At 44.4% G+C, this 25,390-nt stretch overlaps 1 protein-coding gene across 3 annotated transcripts in view; it reads left to right on the plus strand.

Annotated features, from left to right (window-relative positions):
- Nucleotides 1-25,390, plus strand: part of POC1A (POC1 centriolar protein A) — an 80,265-nt gene that overhangs the window by 38,117 nt on the left and 16,758 nt on the right. For all 3 annotated transcript variants that reach the window (XM_075096314.1, XM_075096317.1, XM_075096316.1), the window contains exon 9: nucleotides 491-589. In XM_075096314.1, coding sequence (XP_074952415.1) covers nucleotides 491-589 — 99 coding nt within the window. The remainder of the gene's footprint in view (nucleotides 1-490; nucleotides 590-25,390) is intronic.

The raw sequence follows: 25,390 nt of genomic DNA on the forward strand, positions 1-25,390 counted from the left end.
TAAATACTGCATTTTGGAGAGAAGATGTCTATAAGAGGAATTTAATTTTAGTGTGTAGGTGACAACCTAGCTCAGGATCTCTGATGCTAGTCTCAGAGTACTAACTCTCCTTTTCCTGTGAATGAATCTTATGGTAAACCAGTGACTAGTTGTTTGGGGCGTGGCTGATAAGTGCTATAATGCTGAGCATGGTATTTTAATATATTTGTGGGTTTAATGGTGTATTCTGCATGTTGCTGTTAAGTTCTCTAGGTAGCTCTAGCTTCATGATGTTCCTGACCCAAGGAATCTTGGGAGAGGTCATTTACCTATTGAGAACACAGTTGTGCTATGTCTTTTTTCAGTAGGATATTTACAAATAACATCCTTAATTTAATTGATGAAGGTTTTCTTGGGTAAGTGTTGGTGTGCATCTGCTGACTCCTCTCTGATCTTTGGTTTTGACCTTTAAGCAAATGCAGATGGAAAATTGAATAACTTTCTTCTGCAGGTGATGGTGTGGAAGACTAACTTCGATGCAGCAGATTATGGTGGTGTACTGAAAACACAGAAATCTGGCACTACTGTGGATGGGACCCATCACACTCTGGTAGGTTAGCATACAGAAATTGCATAGAGTTCCTTTTTAGTACGCTTCCTGCAACTTGAAAGCATGTGGCTCTTTCAGGCAGTTAAACTATAGAGCCATCTTTCATTAGTATTTATCTGAACTGCAGGATGTCTGTTGTTAACCAATCTCATTATTGTTTGTTCTGTTTAACTGTACTTTATAGGAAAACAATATATTTATTTTAAAAGGGAAGTAAATTTAGTGCATGTATATATACTTTTTAAAATTAACAGTCTGTGTATAAGAATGTGTGGTAGGCTGTGATGATAGTCCACAAAAAAAGCACAGATGTGATTAACAGCTGAAGTCAGTTTTGCTAGCTGATAGGAATCCTTTAGGCTGGTGTAAGTCCTGAAAGTAGATACTGCTCATGATATCTTTTCACTGACAGTCAGCAAAGACAAAAGAAATCTCTGTGCATAGGCTTCATATGTGAGAAATAGTTGATCTATTATACTGGAGCTTCTTTCCTAAATACTTGGAGACATCAGGTCACGCCTGTTGCCTGAACCATGTGTTTAAGAGTCGTCTGAGTTCTGACTGTATCTAGTGTTTAAATCCACCAATTGAGTAATTCAGTATGATGCACTGATCTAAGTGTAGTACTAATGTTGGATGTCACAGCTATTGTGAGAGTAACCCTTTAAAGTTACTGCCCACAAGAGTTAAGTTTTGCACATGGTGACGCTTTACTGCTGTATTTTGTCTTGTCAATATTTGGCTGTTTTTGATACATTTGAATATACCTATGGGATTCTGAAATATGTTATTACTAGGGCTGTTTTTTAGTACATCTGTTCAACATGAGCTGTGAGCTAAAAAAGCAGTTTGTGAAACAGGGGGTTTATGTGTATGTGGCATTGCCTCAGTGGAAAGGTAAGCTTGCGGCCAGCATCTGTTGCTCTGTGGCAATGTCTTTAATCTTTTCAACTTTGATCTTCTTTACTTGGCTACTAAGCTTCTGTTCTGTCTTAAACATAGTAGTGTTTTTATGTAATGTTACTTCAGTCCTTTACTGGAGGTGTTGAAATAGCTGTAGTATTTTGTGATGGACAAGATCAGAGCCTAACTGGCTGCAGCTTTAAACCTGATGCTTTACTATGTGGAGTGCTCTGTAAAGAAAGCAAACACAACCAGAGGATGTTAGTGCTAGGTGAGTGGGAGAGGATCCTAGGAAACAATCACAGAAGGAAGGAGGAGGTGAAAGTGTTTATTGGTCTTTGGCTGGTTTCAGCTGAAACTGGCTTCTTCCTTTTCTTCCTCTCCTGTGTGCTAACTCTAAAGTTATGCTGGCTATGAAACTAGCAGTCTGATGACCTCTTTGTTTATTAGCCTGTTGAACTGGACTAAATTTGAACTCTATCTGCTTTAATTTAAGATATTGTGCAGTATAATTCTGGGCTGAAATACAGCACAGATAAAGAAAGCCTTTATGAGAAGAAATACCGTTTTCAGTTTGTAATATTAGATGGTGTAGACAAGGTGTCTGCTAATGGAAGATTATTGTAAGCTTAGCTGATCTGTACCGCTGTTATTATCAGACCATATTATCCAGGAGTAATTTAAGGAACGGAAGGAAATGCCTGAGCTCTTATAAACCATAGTTCTTCATTATAGAACCTCTTAAGATATGCTGAACAAAACCCTTGAACAATGACTAACCACCCTGAACATCTGTCCCTCCAACAAAACTATTGCCCTGTGGAAGAAGGTTTACCTGGGAAAACGTCTACTAGGTGCTGCTGGGACCAACTGTTTGTGTACTGTTGACAGGCAAATCCATGTCATCTGGTGTTGGTTGACAAGGGGTTGCTCTACTTGTGCCCTGAGCCTATGGGAAACAGGGCACTGCAGATTATTTGAGGTGTAATATATTGGTTTGGACCAGGTGCTGTGTTTTTAGAAGGTCAAAGTGAATCCATGCTGAGTCATGTGGAAGAGACATATTTTGGTTTGGGCACCTAAATTACTTCAAAGGGGTGAGTATTTTGAACTGCCACCCAAATGCAACCTTTGCTTGGGCATGCAGCATGGGAGCTGCTGATTCAAGCAGTACTACCTGAATATAAAAAGTGTTGGGAAGTTACTGCGCTATGTGCAACTTCCAGAAGATCAAACTGAGTGATAGTGGATTCTTCCTTCCTATTTATTCCTTAAGCAAATGTGGTATTATCTTTTGGTCTGAATAGCATGACGGATCACAGAATCACAGTTTGAAAGGACCTCAGGGATCATCTAGTCCATTTCTAGGAAGAGCACACTCTAGACAAGGTGGCCCAGCACCCTGTCCGGACAGCTATTGGACACTTCCAAGGTGGCAGACTCAACTGCTTCCCTGGGGAGATTATTTCAATGGTACCTGTCCTCACTAAGAAAAATTTTCCTCTCGTGTCCAATCAGATTCTTCCCAAGAGCAACTTGTGTCCATTCCCCCTTGTCCTCTCCATGTGACTCCTTGTAAAAAGGTTGTCTCCATCTTCTCTGTAGCTGCCCCTTAAGTACTGGTATATTGTAATGAGCTCAAAATTTCTAAAATCCAATTGTTCATATTACACCTTATACTTGCGTTTCAAAATTAGTTTGCACTAAGGGTGACCAATTTACCCCCACCCCAGAATATTTCAAGCGGATCTGGAGTCAGCTGGGAAAAAAAGGCACTTTTTATGGCAAAAGATTCGCAGTGCTCTTCTGTCCGCACATGTCAAAATGTGGGGGAAATAAGGAAAGACAACAAATATGGGAATGCAGTAGTGTCACTGTTTCCACCAAGGTACTTGCTCTTCCTTGCCCAGCGGGCTGTGTGCCCTGGCACTGCTCACAACATTTGGGGCAGAGGGCAAGTTTCATGTGTAACCTGAACTTTGAACACTTAACACCTGCAATGGGTATGACATAGTCCCAGCACCTTCAGCCTGGGGGCTCCCAAAATGAGTTTATATAGAAACACTGCATAGGCTTTGAGCAAAGCAGACATCTGTCCCGGACCAAGGCAGCTGGAGAGGATGTGCTTGCTGCAGTTGAAGCCAGGCTCTTTCACCAAGAGCTTAGACCAGTTAAGTAAGTGTTTCCTAACACTGCAGAGGATGACTTCCAGGAAACCAGGGCAAAGCTGGAGGGCCATGCTCGTTTCCCTTCATTCATGATATTTTCATGGCCATTTTCTGCTCCCTGGCATGAAAGTGCATGCTCCTGGGTGGTACAGAGACCCGAAGCACAGGGTTCAGGGGAGGCAAATGATTGAAATCAGCCAGCCCAGAGGCTTTCCACAAGCGTCATGCACCAAAGACAAGTTATTGCGAGCTTCTCCTCACAGCCAGGCATCTTCTGCTTACCCATCCACACAGCAGCCACCCAGTAAACTCATTTCTACTCAAGCCTGGAAGCTTTTGTTGCAGAAGACACAAATGAGAATGTTTAGATAAGAGAAGGTATGATCATCTCCCAGTTATGCCTCCCATGCAGCCTAATCTGCACCCATCCCCTCACCCCTCCCAGTCCACACACTGGCCTGAAAACAGAAACCACCAAAGCACCGTTCTCACTCAGCAATGGATGCCTCATGGACCCCCAGGCACCATGCTCAAGGCAGGAACCAAAGGAGTGCTGCACAACAAAGGGCAGATACACATGCACGCTACTTGACCAACATCATCTACCTTTGATTAGCAGCTTACTGTCTTGGGGACTAATTCTTCCCTGTGGCTGGGGGTGGATTCACCAACATCCTGGGCTTCCCTCCAGCTGTGCAGCCCCACACAGCAATCGGGCTCAGGGGGAAAGAGCTGCCAGGTTTTTTGCTGGCAGGTCAAGCTCACAGGCTCAGGGAAAGCATTGAGTATGTGCAATTCTTGTCAACTTCCCATTAAAAGCACCTCTGAAATCCTTCCACTCCACAGTAGCCAGCCTGAGCAGCAGGAGCCTCACCTCCTGGCTCCTTGTCCTGCCTATTGCACCAGCCTCTTCTCATGCCCCAAGAAAGGGTGAAAGTGCAGGTGTCACCCCAAACATATTAAGAAGAAAGTTACACCACTGCCTGAGCAATCCACTTTGTGCAATGCGGGCATAACATGGCCAACCAGAGCAGATCCCATCCAGCACATGCTTATCTAATCAGCACAAGCTCCACAGGTCAGGTTTGAGAAGTCATTTCCCACTGCATGGTATCAGACACACACCATGCCGTGGCTCTTGTTGGGCAATGGGAGACCCTTGTTTCTTTTCCACCGGACAATCCAAGCCACCAAGCCCCATGGCGCTGACCGCAGAGGGCCTTGCTGCGTGTCCCGTGCGGGATGGCAGAGTCCCATCAGGCATGGCTGAACACAGTGATGGGAGAATGGTAAGAGGCTGGGAATGGAAATTTAAGTTTGTGATTTGTGCCTGAAGCCTGTCACTGAGGAAATGGGTCTCAAAGTGACAACAGCAGCCAGTTCTACACTTGATGCTCAAGGAAAGGGGTGGTTGTCAGGAACTACAAACCCTAGCAGAAAATTCTGAGCATGTTCAGGGTGAGCAAAGAAGACGGACTTGAAGAAGGGACGTATGCCTGGTCACTCAGCACAGCGCAACGGGGATAAAGGTCTTGTATCAAGGGAAGCAGTCTTCAGGGAAGGTACAGGAGTGAGATGGATGCATCCCTTCTCAGAGGTCTCCAGTGAACCCACCGAGCAGCATCAAACCCTTAGGAGGCAAAGAGGAAGGGCATAAGTCACAAAATCAGAGCATAGAAACCAGCTTGTGGAGAGTCAACAAAGGAGGAGGTTTGGTGTGGGAGACAAGAAAGCCTCTTGAGAAAGCGCTTGAGAGATAAGCTGTAAGATGCACAGGAAATCAGACAGCACCTGCAGCTCTGCACCTGGGCTGTAACCCAACCACATGCATTTCAACATGGCCATGAGCTATTTCCTCAGCCAAGCATGGACACTGGTGAGGGATGCAGGCAATTGCGGAGACCTGTTTTTAGGATGCTGTTCTGCAGCCTCCAAAGAGACTGGCTCATCCTCAGCAACCCCTGTTTTGACTGCCATTTCTGCCTCCTGGACTATACTAGTGAAGAGGGGAACATCACCAGAGTGTGGAATTCTTCCAACACCTGCAGGTCTTCATCATTACCTCTGCTCACTTGGCTTTGACTTTTGCACCACCCCATTTATAGAAATATTATCCCTATCTATGGGAAGAGAAAGGCCTAGGTCTTTACCACTTAGCTCGCTAGCTCCAGCTCATGACACGGAGTCCAGAGCTGAGCCAAACCAAACGCTCCCTGCACCGCCGCATCTCCATCCAGTGCCCAAACGCTGGGGCGCCTTCCAGAAGGCAAAGCCACAAGTGTCCTACGAGATCACCTGGCCGAAAGAAAGAACACAGGTGCTGATCTTGGCTCAGCTTCTTGCTGGCTCAGATACTGTAGCTGCAGAAGCTGAGCTCCACACAGGCTGCAAAAGTCAGCTGAGACAGTGGCAGGGTCCAGCCATGTTGTACTTCCACTGCCAGCAGCACCCTAGCCAGCCAGCTTAAACCAAACCAGCATCTCTGTGCCCAAGCTGGAGATCGCAGCATGACTGCACGCAGACAAGTTACATAGTCTTAAGCAAGTCACTCCACCTTCCAGTGAGTCAGGATCCCAGTCCACGAGGGGTGATTTGAATATGACCTCTCCTGTCTCACAGGGCTCTGGCAAAGATCTCAAGGATTTTTGCACAACGCTGCAATTACATGACACGCCATCTACGTGATGGTTTTTAACAGATAGCGGTGCTGAGAAACCTACCAGCAGGGATGTGGTGGGGCTCGGAGAAGGATCCCCCATTGGAGAAAAAGGACCGTTTCCAGCACTATCCAAGACTTCTGGGTGTAGGTTGACTTGCTAGCGAGACCAACATACCAGCACACAAAAGCGGTGTGTGTTTTTCCCTCCAGCCCTGCTTTTTCAGGTCTACTTCATAGGACTGTCCCTGAAAGCCTTTTGCAAAGGGGTTTTGCAAAAGCCTTTCCATTCCCAGTCCATGAACAGCCCCTTCCTCCACGGGGGAACTCTAGCAGACGAAGCTGACCTAGAAAGGATAAGAAGCGCCGATCTGTTAGGACAGGAAAGTAAAGGAAGAGAGACAAGGATAGCCCTGATGGTAGTGAGAGGATCTGGAAAGACAAGGTCGCCACATGTCTTTGGAACAAGTCCCCTTCCTCTACACACCTATCACCCATTAACCAGGCTTCAGCCTCCAGGCAAGGACCTCAGCCCCAGGGCCAGCAGAAGTCCATGACTGCCAGGGTGTGATGGGGCACACACAGTTCTGGTAACATGGTTTAGCCAGGACAGACTCCTTAACAGAGGGCACAGGTAAGTAGGAGCAAACAAAAACCAGAGCTGGCCCATCAGAAGTTGCTGAGGTGCCAGCTGTTTGGTGGGCTGTGACCACATTTCTTCTCTTAAGGTTTCACATCACGCTTTCATGCTTTCCTTAGCATTTCTGACATAGTTTTTCTGGCTTTACCTGGTTGTCACGCTAGAGGGTGATGAGAGGTTTCCATGCACATGACTTCACTCTGAGACACGGTGGCCTGTCGATGGACTATACCAGCTGATGGACTTCATCCCTGCACAGCATGAGAACAAAGACCTCAAAATGAAACATGGTCCCACACAAAGCCTCCTGGAAATACCATCTCCCACACTTTGTACAGGTCCATCACCAGCCCATCTGTTGCTTAGATGCGACGGGATCCTTTCAAACACCACCAGCTGCAGGGACAATGTGCAACTCATCCTGCAAGGCCACAAAGCAGCTTTATGTCCAGCCGGCATCCAAACTCAAGGAAAGGAAAGGCTCAGAAAAAAGAAAAATCAGTGTCGTGCCTCAAGTTAAACTACATAAAATTTCTCACTGGATAAGAACAAGGAGCGTTTAGTGGGAAAAAGGGAAGGGGATCCTAAGAAGAGGAGTGGCTAACACAGACTACAGCTCTCCATCACCCAAAAGCCACAGTTCACTGAAAGCCCTGCGGTGGTTCATGCCTTGGGGAAAGCAGGGATACCTGGGGAGGAGGTGGAGCCTAGATCCAGCATCGCCCCCTCCAGCAGGAAAGGAAAGTCTCACACTGGCCTGCGCAGACAGGAGGGTTTCAGGAGGATGGAGGCAGGTTCTGTGTTACCGCACCAGAGAAGTAAATATGCCACATGCCAGGAATACAGATGGTTCATGGTCAAATCCTGCACTCTGGCTGCAGAGGCTGGGGGAAGCTGCTTGAGGTGAGCAGTGTTTGGTGCAGTGTGGTGGAAAGTTTGACACAGCCTCTAGCATGCCATAACTGAGCCACCGCTTCACCTCAGGGACAATGAACCTGCTGCTCCCCAACAGCCAGCCCTTATGACAGGGTCACCCACCGCCATCATCCCTGCCATACTTGGGCAACCTACTAGTCTCCTATCTCAAGGCAGATGGTGACCTCTCTGGGGTACCTGCCAACTTCAGATTAGTACAGCCCCTAGCACAAAGATGGGAATGAGCTTCATAGCAAGTACAACCCATTACCACAACTGTCTCACAGCAGGGCCAAATAGGCTCTCCTAGCCATGCCCTGGTTTTTTGTCTCCTTCCATCCCATCACAGACCACCCAGGGAACATGACACATTTCTGTGCTGCCCAAAGTATGAACCCCTTAGGGAAGTCAAAGCCTCTCATCTCTCTGACCTGAAGCTTTCTGTTGTCAGCCACCTAGAAAACCTTAATGATGGAAGTCTACTCACTGACAAGCCCCTTGCCATGGGCTGTCTCACTCTTTCCCGCCTGTTCAGGGATTCTTCAGCAGTGATGGAGCTCTCAGCTCACACCCAAGCTCCATCTTCTTCTTGCTGGCAGAGGCACTGGTCTGGCAAGAGGAAAGGGAGGCCGGCAATGTCCTTGGATGAATTAAAAGGACTGAGCTTAATAGTTGTCCCCATGGGTAAATCAAGGCTTAGCTTGAGGAAGGAAGGGAACATTAAATACTGAGCTAAGAACCACATTCATGCTTTCAAAGAGGTTCCTGCCAAAGCGGCAGCATGCATTTACCCCTGGGCTTTGTGGTCACTGCACCAGTGGCCTTGCCACTCACTCCACTGAAGACAGACAGACAGACACGCTGCCTCCGCCGCAGTGTGCTGACAGTCCCTTTGTCTCCCACTCAGCCATTGAGGTCTCTGAACACCTTATGTGCTATGGGATCCATTTCACATCAATCTTCCAGATGGGGAGAAGCTTTTGCAGTGTCTGCTGGGGATCTACTGATTGGTATTTCGGCCCCGTCCACCTCCAGCAACCTTCTCCCAGCATAACCTGAGCAGCGGCAGCAACACTGGGGTGCAACACCTCTCCCAAAACCTTGGACCCCAAGATGGGGCCAGAGCAGCTTGTTACAGCTCTCCAAGCAAGCCTGTGTACGATGGCTTTAGCTGACCTTCGTTTAGCTTTCTGCTGCTTCTTTCCCATCATTGTAAATTAGCATGGTATTTGCATCTAAAAGGCAATCTGCTCAGGGCCAGGGCAGCATGCACTTGCAGAAGAGGGTAAACGGGCTTGTCATTTTACAGAATCACAGAAACACAGGTTGGAAGGGACCTCACAGATCATCTAGTCCAACCTTTCTAGGAAAAGTGCAGTCCAGACAAGGTGGCCCAGCACCCTGTCCAGACGACTCTTGAAGGTGTCCAACGTGGCTGAGTCAACCACTTCCCTGGGGAGATTATTCCAATGGTTGACTGTCCTCGCTGTGAAAAATTTTCCTCTTGTGTCCAGTCGGAATCTCCCCAAGAGCAACTTGTGTCCATTCCCCCTCTCCATGTTGTCCTCTCCATGTGACTCCTTGTAAAAAGGGAGTCTCCGTCTTCTTTGTAGTTGCCCCTTAAATACTGGTACGTGGTGATGAGATCCCCTCTAAGCCTCCTTTTCTACGAGCCTATCCTCGTATGGCAGGCTTCCCAGTCCTCTGATCATCTTGGTGGCCCTCCTCTGGACCCCTTCCAGCCTGTCCACATCCTTTTGGTATAGCAGGGACCAGAACTGTACACAGTACACCAGGTGTGGCCTGACAAGCGCTGAGTAGAGTGGGATAATGACTTCTTTCTCTCTGCTGGTGATGCCCTTTTTGATGCAACCCAGCATCCTGTTGGCCTTCTTGGCCCCAGCAGCACACTGTTCACTCATGTTGAGCTTCCTGTCCACCAGGACCCCCAGGTCCCTTTCCACAGAGCTGCTCTCCAGCCAGGTGGATCCCAGTCTGTGCTGCACTCCCGGATTATGTTTTCCCAGCTGCAAGACCTTACAATTCTCCTTGTTGAACTTCATAAGGTTCTTTGTGGCCCACTCTTCCAGCCTATCCAGATCTCCCTGCAGAGCATATCTCCCTTCTGGAGTGCCTGCTTCCCCACTCAACTTGGTGTCATCTGCAAACGTCATCAGGCTACACTTGATGCCGTTACCCTGACCACTTATAAAGATATTGAATAACATTGGGCCCAATATTGATCCCTGGGAGACTCCACTAGTGGCAGGTTGCCACTGGGAAAAGGAGCTATTTACCACCACCGTTTGGGTGCGGCCTGTCAGCCTGTTCCCCACCCGCTGCACAGACCACTTGTCTAGGCCGTAACACATTAAATTCTCCAGAAGGAGACTGTGGGGGGCCATATCAAAGGCCTTGGAGAAGTCCAGGTAGACAATGTCCACCACCCGCCCCATGTCAACCAGGCAAGTCACTTTATCATAGAAGGCCACCAGGTTTGTTAAGCACGATCTGCCTTTAGTGAAGCCATGTTGGCTTTTCCCAATCATGTGCTTCATTTGACTTGTGATGGCCCTCAGGAGGATTCGTTCCATAACTTTCCCAGGGATTGAAGTAAGGCTGATGGGCCTGTAGTTACCCGGATCCTCCCTCGAGCCTTTCTTGTAGGTAGGGGTAACATTTGCCTTCCTCCAGTCCTCTGGGACATTCCCCGTTCTCCATGACTTCTTGCAGATTATGGAGAGTGGCCTTGCAATGATGTCAGCCAGCTCTCTCAACGCCCTCGGGTGGATGGCGTCAGGGCCCATTAATTTGTAGGGGCCAAGCTCCTGTAGTAATTCATGTACTGTTCCTTCACTGATGGTGGGTCGGTGTTTGGAACAACCTAAAATTTCATTCCCAAAGCCTGGGACCCTACAGTGCTGGTAAAGACAGAGGTGAAGAAGGTGTTGAGGACCTCTGCCTTTTCAGCATCATTAGCGATTGACTCTCCTTTTCTGTTTAACAGTGGGCCCATGTTTTCCTTCTTTTTCTGCTTATGGTTGACATGTCTGAAGAGCCTTTTCTTGTTATTTTATTACATCTACGGCCAGTTTCAATTCGAGCTGGGCTTTTGCTTTCCTAACTGCGTCTCTGCACGCTCTGGCAATGCCCTCGTAGCTCTCGATGGATAATCCTCCATGTCTCCATCCCTGGTATGCTTCCCTTTTTGATTTGAGTAGACCCAGGAGCTCATGGTTGAGCCAAGGGGGCCTCTTGCTCCGCTTACTTCCCTTTCCTTTGTAGGGCATAAATTGGCTTTGTGCTTCCAATAGAGAGTTCTTGAAAAACTCCCAGCACTCACTAGCTCCTTTGTCTTTCATGGCAGCATCCCATGGAATCCCTCCCAACTGAGCCCTGAGCGAGCTGAAGTTTGCTCTTCTAAAATCCAGAACCCTTGTCTTAGAGCTGACCTTCAGCATGCTCAGCAGGATCCTGAACTCCACAATATTATGATCACTGCAGCCGAGGCTATCGCGAACCAAGATATAACAAAGCAGGTTTTCTCGGTTTGTGAAGAGCAAGTCCAGCAGCGCCTCCTTCCTGGCTGGCACATCTAACATTTGTATCAGGAAACAGTCCTCTATGCGTTCCAGGAACTTGGTGGATGACATGCGAGCTGCCATATTGTTCTTCCAGCAGATGTCTGGGTAGTTGAAGTCACCCATCAGGACCAGGTTCTGTTGGCCAGAAGCTTGCTTTAGTGCCCCAAGTATTGCTTCGTCGGCATCGCCATCATGGTTAGTAGGTCAATAGCAGATGCCCACTGTGAGGTCCTGCCTGGAGATGACCCCTTTGACTTTAACCCAGAGGCATTTGATAGAGCAGTCGCAATCACCACAGTTGACGTCGATACATTCAAGGTTTTCCTTAATGTAGAGTGCAACTCCTCCACCTCTTCTGCCCTGCCGGTCCTTACGAAAGAGCCTGTAACCATCCATTGCGATCCCCCAGTCATTTGAGTTGTCCCACCACGTTTCAGTTACTCCTATGATGCCATACCCTCCTGAGTGGGCACGGAGCTCCAGTTCCTCCTGTTTGTTTCCTAGACTGCGTGCATTCGTATACACACACTTGAGGTGATTACTCTTCTGTTTCACCTCTTGGGAGACAGCTAAGGGACATTTGTCACCACACTGCTTGGCCTGACTTACTCCCCTGTTGGACGTGCTGGTGTGAGCATTTTCGCAACGGATCCCACCCCCCAAGTCCTTCAGTTTAAAGCCCGCCTCCCCAAGTTAGCCAGCCTACTGCTGAAGATTCCCTTACCCCTTTTAGACAGGTGGATTCCATCCCTCCCTAGCATGTTGTTGTCATTGAAGAACACCCCATTGTCATAAAAGCCAAACCCCTCACGGTGGCACCAGCCACGTAGCCAGGAGTTGATATACGTTATGCGCCTGTTTCTGGCTGCCCCCTTCCCTCGAACTGTAAAAACGGAAGAGAAGATCACTTGGGTGCTGATGGTTTTCACTTGCTCCCCCAGGGCTTGAAAATCTTCTTTGATTTTACCCAGGTTACAGCTCTCAGTGTCGTTCATGCCTACATGAAATTTTAGCAGTGGATAGTAGTCCGTTCTCCTGATGAGGTGTGGCACCCTCTTGGCCATGTCTTGAACCTTGACTCGTGTAAGTCATCATACCTCTTGTGACTCCCTGTCAGGTCAGCAGATGGGTTCCTCAATACCCTTCAACAGAGAGTCACCCACCACAAGCACTCATCATTTCTTTTTACGATGTCCACTGTATGTTGCTCGTAAAGTTTCCCTGTGCAGGGGACTTTGCAGACCTTGCTTATGGGTGTCCCCAGCCATTAAGGCTTCATATCTGTTTCTGATTGTGATGGTGGGGGGTGCAGGCTGATGTGGAGTCCTGCTTCTGTGAGTCGCCAGGGTCCACGGTGCCTCATTTTCGGTGGTGTCTGCCACAGGAACATGATTCTGAAACCACCTGTCTATCTCTGGCCTTAGCTCCTCTAACACTGCGCAGCCTCTTAACTGTTTCCTGCGGTTTGGCCACCTGACGTAACAGGTCATCAACCTGTGCACACGTTGTGCAGGTACTTTCCTTTTCACTGGGAGAGGGGTTTGGGCATTTGCTGCAGCCCACTGCCTGTACTGATGTTTCCTTTCTTACCAGACCCGTCTGGGTGGATGCATCAGAGGTCTCAGGGGCTTTCTCTGTAGGAACAGTGGTTTTAGCTCTGAGGCGGGTGCCTGCCATTTTGCCAGAGACCAAAGCACTTGCCTGAACTGTAGACCTACAAGCGGGCTGCGGCGTCCCCGCCTGCGCACCCTGCCCTGGTTGCCGCGCTCCCTAGGGGCTGTTTAAATCTCCCGCCATTGCTTCTGGCAACGCCCCACGCCGTGTTAGCTGGACATCAGCCTCGCTTGCGAGAGCTGCCAGCTGCTGACGGGTCCCTCTGCTCACCCTTGGGCTTCTCGGGTTCGAGGAACCACCTTGCCTGCCCCAACCTAGCGCTGAGCCACAGGACCTGCCCCCGCTGCTGCTGTGCTCCTTGCTTCCACTAGATCTGCCAGACTAGCTATAAGCGTGAATGGAGACTTGTAAATTAAACCTTTGAGCGCATTTAACAGTAAAATTATCCCTAGTGAAAAAGCAGGGGTGAAGGTAGATGCAATGGACAGCTTGGGTTCTAGCTGGCACAGCTAAGACCAATGTCTTACTCAACGAAGTCTGAAGGCAAAAATGTTATCTCTCTCATGCAGTTAAGAGTATTGTTTTGCCTTGTATGTGTGATGCAGCTCTGTCCTGCTATAAAGGAGTGGAGTTTCAATTTTTGTCTGATTGGTGCTGCCAAAGCCAATATCGTCTATTTTTTGGAGGGTATCAGCTGTATCATGGCTGCCTGTTACAAGAAAATATCAGGCAGTATGCTAGAGCCTATACTTGGTCTCTGCGAAGAGCTCACTACACTTCACGGGAATGCAAATGCAAAAATATGACTAGTACTCAATATCCTTGTGTATTAGGTTGTTAGGAATGCAATGCTTTAATATTAAAAGGCAGTTATAATTGGTAGAGTTAGAAAGGGAAGAATAAACTATGTTGTCTGAGAGCGTGTTTTGAATACCACAGGTTAAGTTTAAAATTTATATTAAATGTTCTTTGTTAAAAACAACCTGATATATCTGAGAATGGCTTGATTTGTTATTTTAAGGAATAATTATAACCTGAGCATGGAAATATTGGCTCCATAATAACGTGCCCATTCATGGCAGTCTACTCTCTCTTTTCTATTTTCCTCTTTACAAGTGAATTTCATTACTTTTATCTTTTAGAAATATATTATGCTGGGCTCTTTAAGAGTACTGTTACTGCTACAACTTACTGCAAGACTTAAATTTCACTCTGTATTCAATTCCTCCTTGTTTTGAGCAAAACATGAGTTTGGTTTTTTGTTTCTGTTTTTAAATAATGAAGTACTTTGGTGGATTTTGTGTAGTTGAGATCAGTTATTTTTTTCCCATCAAAAACAGACTTGAAGCTGCCACCTGTGGCTCTTGATTTCATGAAGCGTCCTTTATCTTCAATGAAAAATGAAGCTGCTTCATCTTTCTCTACTCCTGTGTTAGTGCACCGGGATTTTGCTTCTTGAATAAGTCTGAGATTTTGAGGGAATTTTGGGATGTTAACTACATTTAAAATGGGCATATAAGTTGTTGCTTAGTTTTGGTACCCCTAAAACACATGAATACTATTCTTGACACATCTTGAATCTGTTTCCACCCTTTATGTAAGTCAGAAAATGTTTTTCCAAGGAGAGCCTATGCTGTCATGTGTAGCTGTATAATTTTTTTTCTTAAGTGTCGTGAAAGCACAAATACTGAACTGACACAAATACTGAACTGAATGTTTTTATGCAACCACTGTTTTGATTAGTATCCAGTTTCTCATGGGGAGAGTCAGACTAACATACAAGTTCTAAGAAAAAATAACTGATGAATAACATCAAAACTAGTTTGTCATCCAGATGAATGCGAAGAAAAAAAGAATCCTAAATAACCTGTGGGATAAAAGAGGCATGAGACAGTGTCAAGGTTGGTGAGCTTGAAAACAAGCCTGCTCTAAAACAATTTTTACTTCTATAGGCAGAGGGAGACTGGAGCCTTTAGAAGATGCTGTTTTCTCAGACCGTTGGTTAAAGTTCATTATGAATCAGGGTATTGAGCTTGTTTGCAACAATAGGCATGAACTTCAAAGTTGCTCTGCCCACCTGCTTGTGTTTTCTGTAAATGAGGCTTGGGAGATGCAGCTTGCTTTGAAAGTAAAACTACTCTGTGCAAAGACTAATGCAAATGAAAGAAGCTCATGATGAGCTGGAACTGCAGTCATGACTATGGTGTAAAAGCATAGACACAAAAGTGTGATAAAGAAAACACTAAAGCTGTCAGAAGTGAATTATAAATATCTGTTAGCGTAGATGTGAGACTCAATGTTAGATGAGAATTACAGTAGCTCTGACATAAATGCTTACTCTTAACTAATGATTGTTGCTATTAAGTGTTGCATAATTGCTTTGAAAACCAAAATTAAGGGCAAGCACTCGTGATGCATGCTGTGTGAAGCTGATGGGAAGAAAGGATCTTATAAGCATTTGTGTTTGCTTTGATCTATAAGGGGTAAGAGTAAATTAATTCTTTAAGCTGCAACACTGAGTGGTGAGGACCCAAAGGGAAGTCAGAATAATAGGTATAGATTTTGCACATAACTTCATAAATATGGGGCTCTTATACTTGTCCTTGGGTCAGTAACTGTAAGCATAAGGGTCTATCTGTATGAAGATTTGTGCAGGATCAGATCAAAAGACATGTTCATGGATCTGATATGTTGTGAAAACATTTGTCATACAATTTGCTCTTTCCAGAGAGGGCTGATAATGTGTTTTATTTTGGGGGTTTGGTCATGGTTTTTCCCAAATACAAGGAAAGCTTCACATATGTGGTTACAGCTGATGTGAGTATACAAGAACGCTTGTTTCATTATGTGACAGATTTGCTGCTATTGTTGACTAATTCCAAGATGACTACGTATGGTCAAGTATTACGAGCGAATGCTGAATGGTTGATGTCTCATGGACAGTCAGAAAGTGCTGGGGTGCTTAGTTAAACATCCGTGGTCAATTTCGAATAAAAATATTGTGTACCAACTTAGCTTACACTATAGTTTTCCATGCAATGCTTTAGAAAATATCAAATATTCATCAATATAGAGATTCTTAAGTTTAAACATAAACCTTCTTTAGCTATGTTGTAACTGCAAAATACTGCTTTGCAAAGGAGGAGGGTGATGAAGAAACTTTACTCTGAGCTTCTGCATATAGCTGTCTAAAGAAAACTACTTTAAAATGTGTTTGTGTTGCAGTACCTCAGAGGCACAGCTGTCTTGAACAGCCGGAGTGGGAGGTTCAGGCATCCAAAAGGCAGTAAAATGTATAGTCTGTAAGGATTGTATATATTCTATTTATCTCAAACTAAGGGTGTTCTGATGAGAGGGGTTGTAGGTACAGCAGACCATAAGCTTATAGGTGATGGGGAAGTGTTTCTCTTGCCACTTCAGCTGTGAATTCTGCAACCATATAACTTAAATGTATGCAGCTCAGTTTTGAGCTTCTGGTAGGTCTCTGAAAGACCTGCTCATGTGAGTGGATGTGCAGACTCACTCAAAAGCAGGTAATTCCTTGGTAGGGTAATTTGGGAGACATGGACAGAGGTACAGAGTTGTCCTCTATTACTTTCTTGCCAAGAAGTCTTTCTGCTCTTTTGGAATTCAAGAGCACAGATGTTCTAAATATCTTTAGCTCCTTTGAAGTTAAATGGTACTCAGTTGTGGAGCTACCACCTTTGAAAGCCAATGGCATGACAGACTTCACAAAGTGAAGCTTAGGAAGAGTAGGCTTCAGTGAAAAGGACTTTTAAACAAGTAGCCCATGACTCTTCAAATGTGTCTTTTGGTTAAGACAGTCATTTAGGCCTCTTCCTATACTGCTGGTTTGAAAATTTTTCTCCAGGTGTTGGACTAAGCTTATTTCTTCAATAGCAATTTTCCCAAAATAGTTCTCTTGAATAGGATTGGAGACTAATTCCAAAAAACCTGATCTGATCATAAAGCTGGCTGAGGCCTATAACAGAATGTCCAGAGCTGACTCCACCTCCCTGCCTTGCTGGTTTTGTTTGGTGACCTTGGGTGCCTCCTGTGCTCAGCTTGTGGTCTCTGTGCTGACTGCAGCAGTTCATTCTGTCAGCCACTTGTTCCTTGTGTAAATAAATTCTTCCTGAGTTACTCATAGGCCAGATGTGCCTTTTCTTTTTTGACCTTTTGGCTTCCAAATTGGTAACTGTCTCTAATTTTGGCATCCATTAATACTTATGAATACTTTTGTCCATTTTTTGTCTTGTTTTTCTTGCTGTGAAATCCCCTCCTGGGAAGCAGTTTCATTGCACAGAGCTGCAGCACTTTGCAATTGGATGTGAATGTATGTTGTCGTTTGCACCTCCTCCACCCCCTTCTATTTATTTATTTTAAGGAGTTATAAGGGAGGAATCCTGTATTGAACAGCAGGGGATCCAGTCTTCAACCTTCAGGATAAATGTGGTCTGCAAAATGATTATTTTTCCTGATGTGCTTGTCCTCTTGTTTTTTGGAGGATGCATTCCTACTCCAGGAACCTTTAGTCTGATACATGATTGTCTTCTTCTTGGAATAGGTAGGTAGATTATTTACTTAAAACAACAACGGTGTAATGAGTGCTCAAGATGTTTCTTTTCACTGTTTTCTACTTGCTTGGCTGTCTGAGCAGAAGTTTCATAGGGATGGGCAGGAGTCTTACTATTACTGACCACAGGATGTTCAGCACCTCTTCCCCACATCCTGACAAGCCATGCAGTTGCAGATGGTTACTCATAGCTGCCTAACCTTCACTCTTGTTTCGCTGAAGGAAACGTGCTCATGTAAGCCTATTGCAATGTGTGATCTTGGGTGGTGTTTGGTGTTTTGTTTGGGTGTGTGGTTTGTTTCTGTTTTTTTTTAAGGAGGCAGAGGGTTCAACAGGAACAGCGGAAGAGGCTTCTTTCTTCTTCCACCTTTGTGGTGTAGACAATGCTGGATCTCTACTTTGGCCTATGCCTGAACAGGCTGTGCTTGGAAACCTTGTCAGAGCCAGAATAATGTAATTTTCTTTGCTTGTGTCCTTCTTCTAGCGAGAGCAGCTAGTAGGTCTTTCTGTGCAGGAAGTGTGATCTCATGGTGTCTTCCACTCAGATTGTTGGAAACCAAAGATTTAGAGCGGGATGAGCTCTAAGCCCCAAGAGGTACCAGACACTTAATCCAGTAAGGGAGCTGTTGTGGTGAGCAAGCCTGGCTAATTGAGGATGTTTGCTTGATCTCTTCCTGCCTGGTTCAGCATCCTCAGACGCTGGTAAAATAATCGTTCTTTCCATTGTGGTAGTATGGTTAGTAGGAACTATGGCTAATGTGGGCCAGAAAGAGCCCACTGCCCATTCATTTATAAACACATGTTCTTGTTAATGAAAGAGAGAGAAATTTCATCTTATGTTGTGTGTTTACAGGTCTATCTGAACTCTTTCACCCTCATACAGATATCCTGGTTCCAGCCCAGAACATCAGGCAGGAAGGCATCAGTGTTGCATCATCTGTTTTGTGGGTAGCCCCTGAGGGAGTAACCCCTTTGTTTCATTGTTTAAAAAGCTGGGTCCAACTGAGCTCTAGAGCCGGGCTCTAATTCACTGGAGAATAAAGGCTAGCAACAGTACCAGGTTTCTTCATATCAGGAAGCCCAAGTTCATCTGAGCAGAACTATTCAGCTATATGAGTTGACCGTGCTCTTTGCAGAGCCTCACTGCAAATCGTGCCAATTTTCTGCATCTTAATTTGATTGTGAGGCTGCATCAGAGCAAAATAAATCATTTTCTCTCACTCAGCTATATGAGTGTCTACATCACAAACAGCCAACAGCAGAGCTTCTTTCTGGCTAGCCCTCTAATACTCTTTCAGGTTTTTTTGTTGTTGCTGTGTGAAACTGAATTTTTCACGAGCTGATGGTTTTGCCCCTCTGTTGTTGCTCTTTCCCCTGAAACTTTTGTGTTTGCTTTTCTTTTGACCTGGTCAATGTAAGTAGAAAAGGGTGTACATGACAAACAAATGAAAGCTTATGTCTTTGCTGATTTTGTGCATTAACAATCTTTTAGACATTGTTGCAGGCCGTTTATCAGAGTTCTCATACCTTGTCTTGATGAGGAACTTGAGAGAGAGGAAAAGGCAGGGTATAGGCACCCTCAGCTTGGCTTTCCAAGAGGCTCTGAATGCAACAGTTAGTGGATGGGAGCAGCCATATCTGCTATGGCTGTTTTCCCATGAGTTCTTGTTTGACAAGATTTTTTGCAGAAATAAGAGGATCAACTTTTAATTTCTGTCATCTTACAGTAAATAGATTTGTTAAGGCTCTGGAACAATAAGGCAAGTCCTGACAAGTCATTATTGGTCAGAATAAAAATTGTCTTTCAAGTTCACTATCTCAGGCTAATTAATGTAAATTCAGCCACTTAGTTTGCCGCTGTATGTGGCTTGTTTTAATGCTTGAGTCATAATTCAAAGAAGAGATGGAGGCAAGATTCATATTTTTTGCCAAGCTGCTAGTCTGTGTCAGCTTTGAGTTGGATGAAGATGGCTCAAGCTTTAAAAGTTTCTAAGATCTCAAACTTTTCTGCTAAAATCCAAACCTCAAGCAAGAATAATAACAAATAAGCATGTTACGTGTGTGTGTCTGCATATGTTTACATGTGTGTATATATACATAACATGCATTTATATTTAAGTAACACACAGGCATGCACATGATATGTATGTTACACGCTTCATTAGAAAAAGGCAAATGATTCTGATGAAGAAAATGAGCTGGAAGCTATTGTTTACACTTCAGGAGATCACTCTGTGTGTCTTTGCTTCTTGCCTTGGAGGCTGTTGCTTTTAGTGTAAAAGAACCTGTAGCTGGATAACCCAAGGCTGAGGATAAACACTTTGTTTCAGTGTTTGGCTGCTTTTCCCTGGGTGCTTTTCCCAAGAGTGATCTTAAGTGGGTCCAGAGAACAGTAGTTTAATTCTTGGTGAAACTTTTTTACCAATGGTTCTCATATTTATCTTTTAGTTCCTGTTGTGGCTTATTTCCACTCAAAACTGTTCCTCTGAGATTTTTTTTGGTGCTGTTATCCTCCTGGAGCAGTGCTGGGATAGCCAGCTGAGCATTGCCTGTACAACAAAGCTTAATTATTCCATCCTAAGTTCTGGAAGACCTCTTCATATCTCCTGAGAGAACACTAGGACTGATGAGAGGGGAGAATTGGTTAAGGGAGGTAAAATGACTATGTGAAGCAGGAAAAGACAAATCTAAAATGTTGAAGGCTACCCTTAGCTATTCCTTCTCAATAAATACAGACCTGCTTTATCTTTTTGAACAGTTGGTAGTGATTGTTTCACCTGTCCATGCACTCTTTCACTGGTCTTTCCGTGTCTGGCATCACTGTTTCCCATTTTCACTCATCACAGAAACACCATTTGTGCTTTTGGAAATGTAATACGTGCAAAACTTTCCCATTATTCTTCAGCATCTGTAGAGGGTTTTTTAGCTATTTAAAATGTAACTCAAATTGGAAAGGAGCTCACTATTGAAAATTAGTTCCTATTATTTTAGTATCTTTCCTTAGTAAGACTGAATTAATGTAGTATTGCATTAATTGCTAGTCATTTAGAAACCCTAGCTTTATTAGAGGTACATTCCTTACTGGTTTTGGGTTGTGGCCATCCCCTTTGCCAGATCTTATCAGGAACTGTGATTTCTATTCCCTCCAGTGCCAGATACATTCATCTATTAGAAATCAGTGCAGGGATCTACTTTCCTTGAATTTTTTGTAAAAAGCAAAGATCACATAGCACAAAAAACCATGAGCCTGATCTCAGCTGGCACACAACCAGTTGATGCCATCGTATATACAGCGGTGCTCATATAAGCCAACTGAGAACCATGGACAGCATGTAGCTCTGCTGCTTTTAGCAGGCCATGTAGCTGCTTATTAGCTGAAATTACTTCAGAAACCACGATACTAATGTGTCTTGGTTTAAAAGTGACACTTACAAAGTGTAGGTTAAGCAGACAAACAGACAGTGAACCAGAAGAACAAGGTCACTGGAACACAGGAGGGGAACAGCTTTTCCCTTCTGGCAGGCAGGAGCAGGGTGAGGACCTGCTCTTGGCTGAAGATTGCCGAACAGCATCACTTGCAGAGATAGGATTCTAGTCTTTCTGTAAGCAAATGCAAATTTCAGTCCAGGTGCAGTCTTCTGTGTGTGGATAAGCTGGTTTCATGCATGTTTTGAATACTGTAGCTGGCCATGAGTTGTTACCACTGTTTCTTTCCTTTCTGGCAACTTGGTCAGCAGAGCTGGATGGTGTGATGCTGCTTCACTTAAATTACACAAACCTTACTCTATCTGCCTGCCTCTGCCAGTGGTTCACTTAGGCTTTGGCACAAGGGTGCGTTGGGATTTAAAGGGATTTAGATTACCTATTAACTCTATATCTTAGGGTTATCACAGGCTTATTATTTATTTGTCTATGGCAAAACATGGCTATTACTGTAGAGGTGCCAAGTTTTAATGTTTTAACTTGTATTTATAGTAGCACCAATAGAGAGAAGGGTTCTGTCTAAATAATTTCTGGCCACTTGCTTATCTAACTCAACTTACCTTTTGGTGTGAAGCAAAAATCCAAACAAAAATGAAAGGGAAGTAATGTGTTCTTTTTACCTATCTTCTCTTTTTCTCCCCTTCCCTCCCAAATCCCCATGTTATCACAACTTCAATCCTGAAATAAAAGGTGAGCAGGGATGAACAGTCCTACTAATTCTTTCACAGAACTAATTAAACTTGTGTTGCAATTCTAGTTGTTACCCTGTGGTGGTCTGGATAATGACCTGATATGGAGTAATGCAAGTCATGAAGAATGTGATTGCTCCAGAAATTTCCGTGCTGCCTTGAAGTAGGGGTGCTTTTCCAGTCTAGAGAAATGTGCTTGTGCTTAGAGAGCTGTGTTCAGTCAGTGATATTTTGTACATAGCAGGGAGAAATGAGGTTACCTTGCAGTTTTTAATGATTCCTCCAATCTAGCGTGGTGTATTCTATCTGACCTTCCTGTGGAGCTTACCTTGAAGCTAATATGCTTCCACTGGATGTCACTGTTGCTCTCTGGGAACACATCTGAAATATCACTTTACCTGTGGTGAAAATAAGGCCTTGAAATCGAAGACTTTAATGGTATTTCTCTCATTTGGATTAGTAGAATTGGAGTCTGAATAAACAGTGTACATCCACCTTTGGGAGTTTTCTGCTCCTCTGTTTCTAGGGGAATTTTTTTCAGTTAAGGTAGTGTATTTAATTGCACTTAGTGAATTTTACTACACTGGATGTCTGTTTTGAATTGAATACATTGGATGTATGTGTTGCTTAAAGGGAATGCCATCTTTCTAGATACTTGAAAATTAATTCTTGATAACATCGTATTATCTTTAACAAACAAACCCAAAGCAGTAGATATACTGTGGAAATTGATTTAAAGGGACTTAAAGGTAGACCTGAACCTATCCCCCTTGTACCACTCAGTTTCTCCCTTACAGAGGAGAGGGCAGAATAGAAGGGAAAATAAATATTTCCTCTGGACTGAATTAGAAGAATCCTACTTTTTATTAGTAGGTATAAGATTCAGGTAGGTAGTTACCCTGTCAATATATCTTAATTTCACCATTCAGAAAGCAAAATGACATTTTTTAAATGTCTCTTGCAGTTTTACTATGGATGTACATGTGTTGTGTACTTAATACTTGCCCCCCACACCTCAATCGGCACTATAATAGCTGGCCAGAATGCTGTTTAGCCAGAAGAATTTTCATAGGAGGCTCTATAAGAGACCTGCGGAATGAAGGCTGATTAATTTCCCCTTCCCCTGAGTAGTTGCACTGTGCTGTCTTTAAGTGGTTGCTATAAATAAATCACTTCTGTTTTCCCTTTGTCACTGAGAGCTGTATTGTATTCTGAAACTGCTCATCTATTCTTCCTTTAATGTTCAGCTGCTTCTTGCTATAGTCCCAGTGCTTAATAAGCAGATGTTGTAATAAGATATTTAATGGCAAATACATTTGTTCAGTTGTGTGAATAAATGGCACACTTGAACTCTTGACTAAAATAGATTAAACCTCTGCAGCAGTGTCATTGTTTCTGCTGCATGTCCCCCAGCATTCATCTGGTGCTTTACCTTGCAGGTGAGTGAAATGGGAGCATGAGTGTGTCTCCCTGTAATAGTGATGCTTATCAGTACTGAGACCGTCATGAAGCCAGTGCATATTTCAGGGCTCTTTCTATAAATCTGCAATGTTTTTTAAAATCACTAGTGGCTGGCTCACCACATGATATAGATTGCTATTGGGAGAAGGATGGCTGTAGTTTGGTCTCTGAGGGGTTTCTTGTTCGTTCTTATGGAGAGTAGCAGGGATAACTTAATCCTCTTTTAAAAAATTTGAAAAAGCTAAAGTAATCCAGCTCTTCATGTTGAGTGCACATTTTCTTTCAAATGTACTGGCCACTAAGTTAGTGATAAGTACAAGTTGTAGTCTGGCTGTTAAGGAAAAGTTTTTCCCAATGTTCCCATCTTTTGTTAAAATGTAAAAGGCAAAGCTTCCCCTGAAGGACCCCACAATGATGCTTACCACTGTCAAATTTGGAATCTGTAATAAGGGTTCAGTAGAAGCAGCCTTATTGCCTTTGTAACGCAGCTTCAACTGGTGTCACTGCTGTATTTGAACTATGACGGAAGTCCAGGTGAGTGCTTATGGAAGACAACCTGTCCCTCTCAGCATTGCAGTCTTTCTAGTTTTTTTTTTAATGAAGGGTGTTTGAGCTCATCAAAATGTTTGGCAGCTTTCTAAAATTAACATAAAACACAATTCTCAGTGCCCATGTGGATTTAGGACACTTGTAAAATGCCCCAGCATTGACCCTGTGAAGTCCCAGTTGTGTTTTCTTAGCAGGCAAAGCTTTCCTTGACTGTATTAAAAAAAAAAAAAAGTTTTTGGCATGAAAAAATCCAAAAGAATTAAAAAGACTCACCCTGTTTTTCTTTTTGATGCCAAGGTAGGAAGGCCATGGTATTGCTGTTACCCTCTGTTCACAAGGCTTCTGTCAGGTGGTAGCAGAGGGACGTGGTTTGGGTAGTGTCAATACAAATATACCTACTTGGGTTCCTCAGCCTCTTCAAAAAAAGTGAATTGAAATTAGTCTAGTTAATCTGATCCAGATGGATGCAAATGCTCTGCATTTGCATGTGAAAAGGAAAGTGCTGTGCCTTTGAGATGCAGCAGTGTGCATGTTCACCTTGGCTGGGTTGGCCATCAGCTGACGCTTTGCTCATGTCCTTCTGCTGTTCTGTACCTCATGGGCTTCATTTGCAGCTTGCACTATTTCTGTGTGGCTAGCTGAGAGCTTGCAGGCATTTTCAGTGAGCTCCACCTTGCGCTGGACATGCCTGCATTGGGCAAATCCAGGCTTAACCCTTATTGAATGCTGTAGATAGGGCCCCACTTTGAGAAGCCTACTTGGATGGGACCCAGACTTCATATTGCAGCTTGATGCCATCAGTGTGGGTGGAATGAGTAAGAAGCTAGAGCAAACTGACTTAAGCTTCTCTGCCTGACTGTGGGCAGTGATTCAAACTGCTGTCTGTAGGTGTGGGTGTTGGATATTTTGGTTTTTTGCACCTGCTATGGCAGGGTAGGCCAGGTAGGATGTGCTTGTTCCTAGAACTGAGTATTCAAAGATCTTGGTCAGTTGAGAACCTCCCTTTTGGAAATACCTCTTCATGACGCATTCACATAGGGTTTCTTTTTTTATTTGCTGGCTGAATCTGTCCCTAGTTTAGATAGATGAATTAACTCAGAACTTCATGGCTGCAGGCATGAGCTACATGTTATCTTCTTGATGATGATGGGCTGTAAGCAACCTTTCAAGTAGTTGTGGTTGAAGTGGGGCAGTATGCCATATTGTCATGCTTCTGTTTTTTAAATTTAGATATACTTCTGTTCCTGGGAGTATTGCCACCATTCAGAGTGCCTTCAGGAGCCCGCACAGGCTTCATGGAGGTGGCTTGCTTGGATTTTCATGGGGGTGGTATGTAGCCTGTGAGGTGATCAGCAGAATGTAGCATCAGTGACAAACAGCTGCTGCTTCAACTTGACATCTGACCCCTAAAGCATCAGGTGTGAGAACATCTATGTAATATTGCCCTTGCAAATATGCCAGACTCTTAAACTTTGTGGACTGCAGCAACGAGAATATCCCAGCAGCTTTTTATGAAAAGCTGTCTGACATATGCTATAAAGATAAAGAAAATATGTCGGTACA

Source organism: Phalacrocorax aristotelis, chromosome 6 (genome assembly GCF_949628215.1).
Source record: "Phalacrocorax aristotelis chromosome 6, bGulAri2.1, whole genome shotgun sequence".
Classification (NCBI taxonomy): Eukaryota; Metazoa; Chordata; class Aves; order Suliformes; family Phalacrocoracidae; genus Phalacrocorax; species Phalacrocorax aristotelis.